Below are 14,300 nucleotides of genomic sequence, written 5' to 3'. Positions count from 1 at the left end.
AGGTAGCTTCCATGGTGGAGCCGATGACATATTCACCAGGTCTGCATACCAAGTCCTGCGTGGCCACGCAGGAGCTATCAAGATCACCGATGCCCTCTCCTGATTGATCCTGGCTACCAGCCTGGGGATGAGAGGAAACGGCGGGAATACATAAGCTAGTTTGAAGGTCCAAGGTGCTACTAGTGCATCTACTAGAGTCGCCTTGGGATCCCTGGACCCGTAGCAAGGAACCTTGAAGTTCTGACGAGAGGCCATCAGATCCATGTCTGGAATGCCCCACAATTGAGTAATTTGGGCAAAGATTTCCGGATGGAGTTCCCACTCCCCCGGATGAAATGTCTGACGACTCAGAAAATCCGCTTCCCAATTTTCCACTCCTGGGATGTGGATTGCAGACAAGTGGCAGGAGTGAGTCTCCGCCCATTGAATGATTTTGGTCACTTCTTCCATCGCCAGGGAACTCCTTGTTCCCCCCTGATGGTTGATGTACGCAACAGTCGTCATGTTGTCTGATTGAAACCGTATGAACTTGGCCTTTGCTAGGTGAGGCCAAGCCTTGAGAGCATTGAATATCGCTCTCAGTTCCAGAATATTTATCGGGAGAAGAGATTCTTCCCGAGACCAAAGACCCTGAGCTTTCAGGGGTCCCCAGACCGCGCCCCAGCCCACCAGACTGGCGTCGGTCGTGACAATGACCCACTCTGGTCTGCGGAAGCTCATCCCCTGTGACAGGTTGTCCAGGGACAGCCACCAACGGAGTGAATCTCTGGTCCTCTGATCTATTTGTATCGTCGGAGACAAGTCTGTATAGTCCCCATTCCACTGACTGAGCATGCACAGTTGTAATGGTCTTAGATGAATTCGCGCAAAAGGAACTATGTCCATTGCCGCTACCATCAAACCTATTACTTCCATGCACTGCGCTATGGAAGGAAGAGGAACAGAATGAAGTATTTGACAAGAGTTTAGAAGTTTTGATTTTCTGGCCTCTGTCAGAAAAATCCTCATTTCTAAGGAGTCTATTATTGTTCCCAAGAAGGGAACCCTTGTTGACGGAGATAGAGAACTTTTTTCTACGTTCACTTTCCACCCGTGAGATCTGAGAAAGGCCAGGACAATGTCCGTGTGAGCCTTTGCTTGAGGAAGGGACGACGCTTGAATCAGAATGTCGTCCAAGTAAGGTACTACTGCAATGCCCCTTGGTCTTAGCACCGCTAGAAGGGACCCTAGTACCTTTGTGAAAATCCTTGGAGCAGTGGCTAATCCGAACGGAAGTGCCACAAACTGGTAATGCTTGTCCAGGAATGCGAACCTTAGGAACCGATGATGTTCCTTGTGGATAGGAATATGTAGATACGCATCCTTTAAATCCACCGTGGTCATGAATTGACCTTCCTGGATGGAAGGAAGAATTGTTCGAATGGTTTCCATTTTGAACGATGGAACCTTGAGAAACTTGTTTAGGATCTTGAGATCTAAGATTGGTCTGAATGTTCCCTCTTTTTTGGGAACTACGAACAGATTGGAGTAGAACCCCATCCCTTGTTCTTCTAATGGAACAGGATGAATCACTCCCATTTTTAACAGGTCTTCTACACAATGTAAGAATGCCTGTCTTTTTATGTGGTCTGAAGACAATTGAGACCTGTGGAACCTCCCCCTTGGGGGAAGCCCCTTGAATTCCAGAAGATAACCTTGGGAGACTATTTCTAGTGCCCAAGGATCCAGAACATCTCTTGCCCAAGCCTGAGCGAAGAGAGAGAGTCTGCCCCCCACCAGATCCGGTCCCGGATCGGGGGCCAACATCTCATGCTGTCTTGGTAGCAGTGGCAGGTTTCTTGGCCTGCTTTCCTTTGTTCCAGCCTTGCATTGGTCTCCAGGCTGGCTTGGCTTGAGAAGTATTACCCTCTTGCTTAGAGGACGTAGCACTTGGGGCTGGTCCGTTTCTGCGAAAGGGACGAAAATTAGGTTTATTTTTGGCCTTGAAAGACCTATCCTGAGGAAGGGCGTGGCCCTTGCCCCCAGTGATATCAGAGATAATCTCTTTCAAGTCAGGGCCAAACAGCGTTTTCCCCTTGAAAGGAATGTTAAGCAATTTGTTCTTGGAAGACGCATCCGCTGACCAAGATTTTAACCAAAGCGCTCTGCGCGCCACAATAGCAAAACCAGAATTTTTCGCCGCTAACCTAGCCAATTGCAAAGTGGCGTCTAGGGTGAAAGAATTAGCCAATTTGAGAGCACGGATTCTGTCCATAATCTCCTCATAAGGAGGAGAATCACTATCGATCGCCTTTACTAGCTCATCGAACCAGAAACACGCGGCTGTAGTGACAGGGACAATGCATGAAATTGGTTGTAGAAGGTAACCCTGCTGAACAAACATCTTTTTAAGCAAACCTTCTAATTTTTTATCCATAGGATCTTTGAAAGCACAACTATCTTCTATGGGTATAGTGGTGCGTTTGTTTAAAGTAGAAACCGCTCCCTCGACCTTGGGGACTGTCTGCCATAAGTCCTTTCTGGGGTCGACCATAGGAAACAATTTTTTAAATATGGGGGGAGGGACGAAAGGTATACCGGGCCTTTCCCATTCTTTATTTACAATGTCCGCCACCCGCTTGGGTATAGGAAAAGCTTCTGGGAGCCCCGGGACCTCTAGGAACTTGTCCATTTTACATAGTTTCTCTGGGATGATCAAATTCTCACAATCATCCAGAGTGGATAATACCTCCTTAAGCAGAGCGCGGAGATGTTCCAACTTAAATTTAAATGTAATCACATCGGGTTCAGCTTGTTGAGAAATTTTCCCTGAATCCGAAATTTCTCCCTCAGACAAAACCTCCCTGGCCCCCTCAGACTGGTGTAGGGGCATTTCAGAACCATTATCATCAGCGTCCTCATGCTCTTCAGTATCTAAAACAGAGCAGTCGCGCTTACGCTGATAAGTGGGCATTTTGGCTAAAATGTTTTTGATAGAATTATCCATTACAGCCGTTAATTGTTGCATAGTAAGGAGTATTGGCGCGCTAGATGTACTAGAGGCCTCCTGAGTGGGCAAGACTCGTGTAGACGAAGGAGGGAATGATGCAGTACCATGCTTACTCCCCTCACTTGAGGAATCATCTTGGGCATCATTTTCAGTGTCACATAAATCACATTTATTTAAATGAGAAGGAACCCTGGCTTCCCCACATTCAGAACACAGTCTATCTGGTAGTTCAGACATGTTAAACAGGCATAAACTTGATAACAAAGTACAAAAAACGTTTTAAAATAAAACCGTTACTGTCACTTTAAATTTTAAACTGAACACACTTTATTACTGCAATTGCGAAAAAGTATGAAGGAATTGTTCAAAATTCACCAAAATTTCACCACAGTGTCTTAAAGCCTTAAAAGTATTGCACACCAAATTTGGAAGCTTTAACCCTTAAAATAACGGAACCGGAGCCGTTTTTAACTTTAACCCCTTTACAGTCCCTGGTATCTGCTTTGCTGAGACCCAACCAAGCCCAAAGGGGAATACGATACCAAATGACGCCTTCAGAAAGTCTTTTCTATGTATTAGAGCTCCTCACACATGCGACTGCATGTCATGCCTCTCAAAAACAAGTGCACAATACCGGCGCGAAAATGAGGCTCTGCCTATGATTAGGGAAAGCCCCTAAAGAATAAGGTGTCTAAAACAGTGCCTGCCGATATTATTTTACCAAAATACCCAGATTAAATGATTCCTCAAGGCTAAATATGTTAATATATGAATCGATTTAGCCCAGAAAATGTCTACAGTCTTAATAAGCCCTTGTGAAGCCCTTATTTACTATCTGAATAAAAATGGCTTACCGGATCCCATAGGGAAAATGACAGCTTCCAGCATTACATCGTCTTGTTAGAATGTGTCATACCTCAAGCAGCAAAAGACTGCTCACTGTTCCCCCAACTGAAGTTAATTCCTCTCAACAGTCCTGTGTGGAACAGCCATGGATTTTAGTAACGGTTGCTAAAATCATTTTCCTCTTACAAACAGAAATCTTCATCTCTTTTCTGTTTCAGAGTAAATAGTACATACCAGCACTATTTTAAAATAACAAACTCTTGATTGAATAATAAAAACTACAGTTAAACACTAAAAAACTCTAAGCCATCTCCGTGGAGATGTTGCCTGTACAACGGCAAAGAGAATGACTGGGGTAGGCGGAGCCTAGGAGGGATCATGTGACCAGCTTTGCTGGGCTCTTTGCCATTTCCTGTTGGGGAAGAGAATATCCCACAAGTAAGGATGACGCCGTGGACCGGACACACCTATGTTGGAGAAACCACGTTTTGATAAAATCAAGCGTTCAATTTCCAAGCAGTCAGCTTCAGAGAAATTAGATTTTGATGTTTGAAGGGACCCTGGATCAGAAAGTCCTGTTTCAGAGGTAGCGACCAAGGTGGACAGGATGACATGTCCACTAGATCTGCATACCAAGTCCTGCGTGGCCATGCAGGCGCTATTAGAATCACTGATGCTCTCTCCTGTTTGATTCTGGCAATCAATCGAGGAAGCATCGGGAAGGGTGGAAACACATAAGCCATCCCGAAGGTCCAAGGTGCTGTCAAAGCATCTATCAGAACCGCTCCCGGATCCCTGAATCTGGACCCGTAACGAGGAAGCTTGGCGTTCTGTCGAGACGCCATGAGATCTATCTCTGGTTTGCCCCAACGTCGAAGTATTTGGGCAAAGACCTCCGGATGAAGTTCCAACTCCCCCGGATGAAAAGTCTGACGACTTAAGAAATCCGCCTCCCAGTTCTCCACTCCCGGGATGTGGATTGCTGACAGGTGGCAAGAGTGAGACTCTGCCCAGCGAATTATCTTTGATACTTCCATCATTGCTAGGGAGCTTCTTGTCCCTCCCTGATGGTTGATGTAAGCTACAGTCGTGATGTTGTCCGACTGAAACCTGATGAACCCCCGAGTTGTTAACTGGGGCCAAGCCAGAAGGGCATTGAGAACTGCTCTCAATTCCAGAATGTTTATTGGTAGGAGACTCTCCTCCTGATTCCATTGTCCCTGAGCCTTCAGAGAATTCCAGACAGCGCCCCAACCTAGTAGGCTGGCGTCTGTCGTTACAATTGTCCAGTCCGGCCTGCTGAATGGCATCCCCCTGGACAGATGTGGCCGAGAAAGCCACCATAGAAGAGAATTTCTGGTCTCTTGATCCAGATTCAGAGTAGGGGACAAGTCTGAGTAATCCCCATTCCACTGACTTAGCATGCACAATTGCAGCGGTCTGAGATGTAGACGTGCAAAGGGTACTATGTCCATTGCTGCTACCATTAAGCCGATCACCTCCATGCATTGAGCTACTGACGGGTGTTGAATGGAATGAAGGACACGGCATGCATTTTGAAGCTTTGTTAACCTGTCTTCTGTCAGGTAAATCTTCATTTCTACAGAATCTATAAGAGTCCCCAAGAAGGGAACTCTTGTGAGTGGAAAGAGAGAACTCTTCTTTTCGTTCACCTTCCATCCATGCGACCTTAGAAATGCCAGTACTAACTCTGTATGAGACTTGGCAGTTTGAAAGCTTGAAGCTTGTATCAGAATGTCGTCTAGGTACGGAGTTACCGCAATTCCTCGCGGTCTTAGTACCGCCAGAAGAGCACCCAGAACCTTTGTGAAGATTCTCGGAGCCGTAGCCAATCCGAATGGAAGAGCTACAAACTGGTAATGCCTGTCTAGAAAGGCAAACCTTAGATACCGGTAATGATCTTTGTGAATCGGTATGTGAAGGTAAGCATCCTTTAAATCCACTGTGGTCATGTACTGACCCTTTTGGATCATGGGTAAAATTGTCCGAATAGTTTCCATTTTGAACGATGGAACTCTTAGGAATTTGTTTAGGATCTTTAAATCCAAGATTGGCCTGAAAGTTCCCTCTTTTTTGGGAACCACAAACAGATTTGAGTAAAACCCTTGTCCTTGTTCCGACCGCGGAACCGGATGGATCACTCCCATTAATAAAAGATCTTGTACGCAGCGTAGAAACGCCTCTTTCTTTATTTGGTTTGTTGACAACCTTGACAGATGAAATCTCCCTCTTGGGGGAGAGAATTTGAAGTCTAGAAGGTATCCCTGAGATATGATCTCTAACGCCCAGGGATCCTGTACATCTCTTGCCCAAGCCTGGGCGAAGAGAGAAAGTCTGCCCCCCACTAGATCCGTTCCCGGATCGGGGGCCCTCGATTCATGCTGTCTTAGGGGCAGCAGCAGGTTTCCTGGCCTGCTTGCCCTTGTTCCAGGACTGGTTAGGTCTCCAGCCTTGTCTGTAGCGAGCAACAGCTCCTTCCTGTTTTGGTGCAGAGGAAGTTGATGCTGCTCCTGCTTTGAAATTACGAAAGGAACGAAAATTAGACTGTCTAGCCTTAGGTTTGGCTCTGTCTTGAGGCAGGGCATGGCCTTTACCTCCTGTAATGTCAGCGATAATTTCTTTCAACCCGGGCCCGAATAAGGTCTGCCCTTTGAAAGGTATATTAAGCAATTTAGATTTAGAAGTAACGTCAGCTGACCAGGATTTTAGCCACAGTGCTCTGCGTGCCTGAATGGCGAATCCGGAATTCTTAGCCGTAAGTTTAGTTAAATGTACTACGGCATCTGAAATAAATGAGTTAGCTAACTTAAGGGCTTTAAGCTTGTGTGTAATCTCATCTAATGGAGCTGATTCAAGTGTCTCTTCCAGAGACTCAAACCAAAATGCTGCTGCAGCCGTGCCAGGCGCAATGCATGCAAGAGGTTGCAATATAAAACCTTGTTGAACAAACATTTTCTTAAGGTAACCCTCTAACTTTTTATCCATTGGATCTGAAAAGGCACAGCTATCCTCCACCGGGATAGTGGTACGCTTAGCTAAAGTAGAAACTGCTCCCTCCACCTTAGGGACCGTTTGCCATAAGTCCCGTGTGGTGGCGTCTATTGGAAACATCTTTCTAAATATCGGAGGGGGTGAGAACGGCACACCGGGTCTATCCCACTCCTTAGTAACAATTTCAGTAAGTCTCTTAGGTATAGGAAAAACGTCAGTACTCGCCGGTACCGCAAAATATTTATCCAACCTACACATTTTCTCTGGTATTGCAACTGTGTTACAATCATTCAGAGCCGCTAACACCTCCCCTAGTAATACACGGAGGTTTTCCAGCTTAAATTTAAAATTTGAAATATCTGAATCCAGTTTGTTTGGATCAGAACCGTCACCCGCAGAATGAAGCTCTCCGTCCTCATGTTCTGCAAATTGTGACGCAGTGTCTGACATGGCCCTAATATTATCAGCGCACTCTGTTCTCACCCCAGAGTGATCACGCTTACCTCTTAGTTCTGGTAATTTAGCCAAAACTTCAGTCATAACAGTAGCCATATCCTGTAATGTGATTTGTAATGGCCGCCCAGATGTACTCGGCGCTACAATATCACGCACCTCCCGAGCGGGAGATGCAGGTACTGACACGTGAGGCGAGTTAGTCGGCATAACTCTCCCCTCGTTGTTTGGTGAAATATGTTCAATTTGTACAGATTGACTTTTATTTAAAGTAGCATCAATACAGTTAGTACATAAATTTCTATTGGGCTCCACTTTGGCTTTAGCACATATAGCACAGATATCTTCCTCTGAATCAGACATGTTTAACACACTAGCAAATAAACTAGCAACTTGGAAATACTTTTCAAGTAATTTACTATAATATGAAAACGTACTGTGCCTATAAGAAGCACAGAAAAAGTTATGACAGTTGAAAATTAATAAACTGAAAAGTTATAGCATCAAATCTTTATAAAAAACACAATTTTAGCAAAGGATTGCTCCCATTAGCAAAGGATAACTAACCCTGATAGCAGAAAAAAAAAAAAAAAAAAAATACAGAAATAAACGTTTTTTTATCACAGTCAACTACAATCTCACAGCTCTGCTGTGAGTGATTACCTCCCTCAAAACAAGTTTTGAAGACCCCTGAGTTCTGTAGAGATGAACCGGATCATGCAGGGAAGACAATAAACTTCTGACTGAATTTTTTGATGCGTAGCAAAAGCACCAAAAAAGGCCCCTCACACTCACACATAACAGTGAGAGAGATCAGTAAACTGTCATAAATTAAATAAAACGACTGCCAAGTGGAAAAAAATAGTGCCCAAAACATTTTTTCACCCAGTACCTCAGAAAATTAAACGATTTTACATGCCAGCAAAAAACGTTTAACATTAATAAATTGAGTGTTATTAAAAAGCCTGTTGCTAGTCCCTGCAAATTAGGCTAAAGTTTTATGCATACAGTATAATTCCAGTGAAGTGCCATTCCCCAGAATACTGAAGTGTAAAATATACATACATGACAGCCTGATACCAGTTGCTGCTACTGCATTTAAGGCTGAGTTTACATTATATCGGTATGGCAGAATTTTCTCATCAATTCCATTGTCAGAAAATAATAAGCTGCTACATACCTCTTTGCAGATTAATCTGCCCGCTGTCCCCTGATCTGAAGTTTACCTCTCCTCAGATGGCCGAGAAACAGCAATATGATCTTAACTACTCCGGCTAAAATCATAGAAAAACTCAGGTAGATTCTTCTTCAAATTCTACCAGAGAAGGAATAACACACTCCGGTGCTATTATAAAATAACAAACTTTTGATTGAAGGTATGAAACTAAGTATAATCACCACAGTCCTCTCACACATCCTATCTATTCGTTGGGTGCAAGAGAATGACTGGTAATGGCAGTTAGGGGAGGAGCTATATAGCAGCTCTGCTGGGTGAATCCTCTTGCACTTCCTGTTGGGGAGGAGTTAATATCCCATAAGTAATGGATGATCCGTGGACTGGATACACTTAACAAGAGAAATAGGACCAGCAATCATACTATGTGTGATAGTTATGCTGAGAGAGCTCAGAACCGAACAGCGGGTGAAAATCAACCCAAAGACACCATAATCACAAGAAAATTCTGTACGCTCACACAGTCGACTGTCACCATAGTAACCACCAAACACAGGCGGTGATGAATAACATTGAATGCCGATAAGATCTAGATACACCAATATGACCGATAGAGAGCCATAATCTATTTATCATGTCTATTGAGAGTCACCATCCATTATATATGGTTCTTTCTTCATACTTGCCTTTCACTGTTAGGTTACCTATATGACATTCCTATTCTGCATGCCAAACTTCTGTCTCTCTATAATGGCTTACTTGCAATATCAAATATTTTTTACTTTTCACTTTTAATTTGTGTTTTTGCCTAAGTCTTATGGTCGTGCTTACTCTTTTTTTCTCTTGTTTCTGACTGGTACTCACAGTTACCTTTAACCCTTGTAGGAACTTTTTTATCTTTCCCAGTCCGTCAGTCATGTGTGCGTTCAAACTGACTGATCATGTGCGAACTACGCTTAGGACGATGTTTGTCCTCTTTAATGTTTTGTCTGAGCCCCCACACACTGACGGACGTTTGTGTATTAGCTGAGTGACCAGCATTCCTCTATTTCCTGTTCCTTACTACTAGATTGCTTTTTCTCTTATCGGCATTCAATGTTATTCATCACCGCCTGTGTTTGGTGGTTACTATGGTGACCGTCGACTGTGTGAGCGTACAGAATTTTCTTGTGATTATGGTGTCTTTGGGTTGATTTTCACCCGCTGTTCGGTTCTGAGCTCTCTCAGCGTAACGATCACACATAGTATGATTGCTGGTCCTATTTTGTTGTTTATGGCAACTTTTTCATTTTAAGTTTTGACAGTCTATTTCGTTATACTTAGCTTTGATTGGCTTTAGGACATTATCCAATGGATTTGTTTGTTGTATTGTCACTATGGCAACGCGATTACAGCAATCCACTTGCCGCTGTATATTTACATTACTATGTGCCATATCCTGCTGTGTATCTATCATTAACAGTTGACTTGCTTTTATGTAATGTTTTATGTCACTTGGGTTCCTGTTTCTTCGCAGCACTGACACGGCCGACACTGGGGGGTGTGTCCAACGTGTAGAGTGTGACGTAGTAGTAGGATGGGTATTTAGTCACGGTGGTGGTAAGTGTAACTGTTCATATCTTGCCTGTCTGAGGACGTGCTGCATAAGCTCGAAAACGTTCACATTAAAGGTGAATATTTAAACACAAGCCCTTTGGAGTGCGCTTTCCTTCTGCTCATATTTGATATTATTTGCTGCACCCAAGGCCTGGTTCTGCAAGTTAGGAGTGCACTTTGTCTCTTTACATATATATATATATATATATATACACACACACATACATACACACACACACATAGGAAATACAATTCAGATTTGTAATAGATTAAATAACAATTGTAATAATCCCATTTTAGAAATATATATAACATATTGTTTTTCTATCTTCCAGATGGGGCTAAAAGATGCTAAATACAGGATTGCCTGCATGGGATGACCTAAGTCATGTCATATGGTTATGCACTAAATGTTTATGAAACTTTAAATACATCTCTTAAAAATATAATAAGATGAATGTATAGGAATTACTTTGATGTAATATGTTAAAAACGTACTGTGTTTGATATTGGAGTAATCAGAAAATTGACATGATGATATCCTGTCTGGAATTCAGGTTGTAAATGATTGATGCAAGAGGTTATGATGTTTTAAATAATCATTTTTATAAGGATATTTGGAATGTAGCAATGAGTATGGTGGGACTGTATTTGTTGGTTATCTGCTGCCCCGTAGGGGATTTGAATGGTATGACAGCCAAATGAATTATCTATTAGAACACATGTAAATCCACATAGCCAATCAAATATCTAAGGGCGGACCAGGGACAGCTCCGAGGGCGAATCACAGATCAGTTTCCATAAGGGCCTCCCATATTCTCACCAATGATTAAGACAATATAAGGTATATGCAAGATGAAAAAAGGGGGCTGCTGACTTGCTAGTGGACTAACTGTTGTGTGGGACACAGTCAAACTATAAGCAAATTGGGCTACCTTTTATTATCCATTGCAAAGACACTTATTTTCATATGAGGTGGAATAAAGAAGTTTTTGGAAACTGAATTATTGAGTTGGTCATTTTGGGTAAAGTATAAAAAAGTTGCTAAATATAGGTAATATTTAAAACAAACATTCATTGTGACTGTAGTTAGCAGATTTAAAGAAAAAAATTGTATTTTAACCTTGTATTTCATAGCCTATGTATTTTAAAACTAATCCTTAATGCCAAGTAATTTATCTTTGCAAATATATGTATGTATGTATTGGATACTTGTAAAGAGCGGCTAATCACCCGTAAGGGTCTCAAGACACTGCTCATTTTATCGACCTCGGAAGGATGAACGGCTGAGTGGACCTTGCTGGGGATCGAACCTGCAACCCTTGGGTTGCTACAGAGCTCAGCCACAGTGCCTTAGCATGCTGAGCTATCCGTCTTAATTGTAGATAACTAAGAATTTATTTCAGCTTAGATAAATTGGCATAGGAGTTAGTTGTTTGCACAAATAATATATACAATTTCTGATATTTTAAATTGGAATTAGATAGGATAAATTGTGGCTATATAGCTGATTGTACTGCTTAAAGTTAGTGACCCATACTGTAATATTTCATTGTGGTGAGGTAATGCAATTCAATTGTGAATAAGGCAACTTTTATGACCTTCGCATAGCATATTATAATAATTTAAACTGCATAGTATGGATTCATATCTGGTTTTCTACAAATATATTTCAATGTGTCTATAAATATTAACTAATAAAAAAAGAATTCAGGAATTTACATTCATTTTATTGTCTTGGTATATGCATTTTATTGGGGGTTAATTTTAAAGAATAATTATTGAATATATTGTATTATAACCCAGCCATACACTGACAAGATACAGTACGGCCCACAAACCCTCAGAATATCTTTGCCAGCAATAATAGTGTGGTAAAAAATACCCAGGGACATTATTACAATAACAATAATATTATGTTGGACAGAATCTCTGTTATCGTCTCTGATGGCAGAATAAACAGCAACACACTGTACCCATCCATCACACCTTAACGGACCATAATAGTCAAAAAATGACATGCTCTAATTCGTTAGAGCATATAATTTTAAAGGGACATGAAACCCAATTTTTTTCTTTCATAATTTAGAAAAAGCATGCAGTTTTAAAAAACTTTCTAATTTACTTCTATTATCTAATTTGCTTCATTCTCTTGAGATCCTTTGCTGAACAGCATATCTAGGTATGCTCAGTAGTTGCTGATTGGTAGCTGCACATAGATGCCTTGTGTGATTGGCTCACCCATGTGCATTGCTATTTCTTCAATAAAGTATTTCTAAATAATGAAGCAAATTAGATTAGAAGTAAATTGGAATGTTATTTAAAATTGTATTCTCTACCTGAATCATGAAAGACAAATTTTGTGTTTAGTGTCCCTTTAAGACTATGGATGCTACACTACTGTGTGTTTAACCCTCCTAAGCAGAAACTACCGCTGATCCAAACAGTAGCGCTAGTTGCACAGCTGAGTCATGCCACTATAACGCTGCTGATTAGATCAGAGGAAGTTTCTGTTTGGGACCAGCTGGGCTCCCTTGCGGTGGTTAAACACACAATAGTGTACGGTCGATATTCTTAAAATTACATGCTCTAACAATGTAGAGCATGTAATTTTTTGACTATTATGGCCTTTTAAGCTTAACCTTAGCTCTAACCCTAAAACAAAGGCTGGCTCCCACACCAACCTCTGCTACAACCCTAAAATAAACCCAAGTTTAAACATTGACCCTAATATTAGCCTTAATTTAACTCTTGCCATAAATATTCCACTAGCTACAACTGTAACCCATAATCCCAAACATAGCCACAACCCTAGCTCTAACTCTTAATGCAAACTTATCCCCAATCCTAGCACTAACCCTAACTGTACCTCTAGCTCCAGCCTTAATACGAACTCTTACTTAAATCAACTTTGTAATTGCTGCAACACTTTGCCTGGGTGATAGAGACGACATACAACATTTAAGCAACAGAACATCATTTTGTATAATTTCCTGATTAGGAAGATTATTGTGGTAATCTATGGTACATACAACCTGTAAAGGGCCACATATAACAGTGTAGAAAAACATGCATGTCAACTGCTCCAGCAAGGAATATGCAAGACATAAGAGATAGTCTATAAACCTCCTGGGATTTAAAGGGATATCCAAATCATCATGCATGATTAAGGGGGTTGTCCCCGAAACGTTGCTGTTTTTGTACTTGTCTCTCCAATAAACTGTCAGGGTTTTTTCCCTGCTTTATTTGTCATGTGCTGCTGGCAGCCATTTTACTCACCTCTCTTGCTGACTTTGGTGCATAGTGTGTGATGCTGCTCATTTCCTGCATGCCCTTTTATGGCCAGACTGGTGTACATCATCCATGTGAGACAGATTGCAGTCTCAGAATTGTGATGTCATCACTTATTATTTAAAGGGCCTCTGTTCAGTATGCTTTGCCCTTGCGTTGTCTCAGACCTGTTTGTGAGAGTTCCTGTGTATTACCTGGCTGCCTGACGTCCTTCCTGGTTCCTGGTTCCTGATCCCTGGCTTGTTCCTGACTCTGCTGTTCTCCTTGTTCCTGATTCCGGCTCGTCTGACTATTCGCTTTGGCTCCTGACTCGGCTTGTCTGACTACCAGCTCTGGTTTTGACTCCTGGCTTGTTATTTGACTTGTGGACTTTTTTATTATTTTTTGCTATTAATAAAGGTGTGATTATTTTTTGCACTTCTCGTCTCAGTCTGATTCCTGGCACCCTGACAAACTTTGGAACTATATTGGGGTGCTTTTTTTTTTGTTTATTTGGAATTAAAGGGATATAAAACCCAAAAAATTATTTTGTGATTCAGACAGAGCATACAACTTTAAATTTTCTTTTATCAACTTTGCTTTGTTCCCATAGTATTCTGTATTGAAGAGATACCTAGGTAGCTGTGTGGGTAACTACTTAGCAGTAAATAGTGCTGCCATCTAGTGCTCTTGCAAATAGATAACATTCTTGCAAAACTGCTGCCATTGAGTGCTCCAGGCACATGCACGCTACTGAGCTTACTTCCCTGCTTTTCAATAAAAGATACAGAGAGAAGAAAATTTTATAAATAATGTAAATTAAAAAGTTGCTTAAAATTCCATGCTCTAGCTAAATCATGAGTTTATTATGTTACGCAAGAATGACACCAAAAGACCAAACCTTCAAAAGTTTCTCCTTCTTCCGAGTCCATTCTTCCCAATGGGTGACAATGCGTCCCC

The 14,300-nt window shown here is 41.8% G+C and overlaps 1 protein-coding gene across 6 annotated transcripts in view; it reads right to left on the bottom strand.

Annotated features, from left to right (window-relative positions):
- Nucleotides 1–14,300, bottom strand: part of LOC128663629 (EVI5-like protein) — a 281,215-nt gene that overhangs the window by 229,043 nt on the left and 37,872 nt on the right. For all 6 annotated transcript variants that reach the window (XM_053718046.1, XM_053718048.1, XM_053718047.1 and 3 more), the window contains exon 3: nucleotides 14,242–14,300. This exon is cut by the window's right edge and continues 110 nt beyond it. In XM_053718046.1, coding sequence (XP_053574021.1) covers nucleotides 14,242–14,300 — 59 coding nt within the window. The remainder of the gene's footprint in view (nucleotides 1–14,241) is intronic.

The sequence above is a fragment of the Bombina bombina genome, chromosome 6 (genome assembly GCF_027579735.1).
Source record: "Bombina bombina isolate aBomBom1 chromosome 6, aBomBom1.pri, whole genome shotgun sequence".
NCBI lineage: Eukaryota > Metazoa > Chordata > Amphibia > Anura > Bombinatoridae > Bombina > Bombina bombina.
The sequence above is the reverse complement of the archived record's forward strand: the minus strand, read 5'-3'. Positions and strand labels throughout refer to the sequence as shown.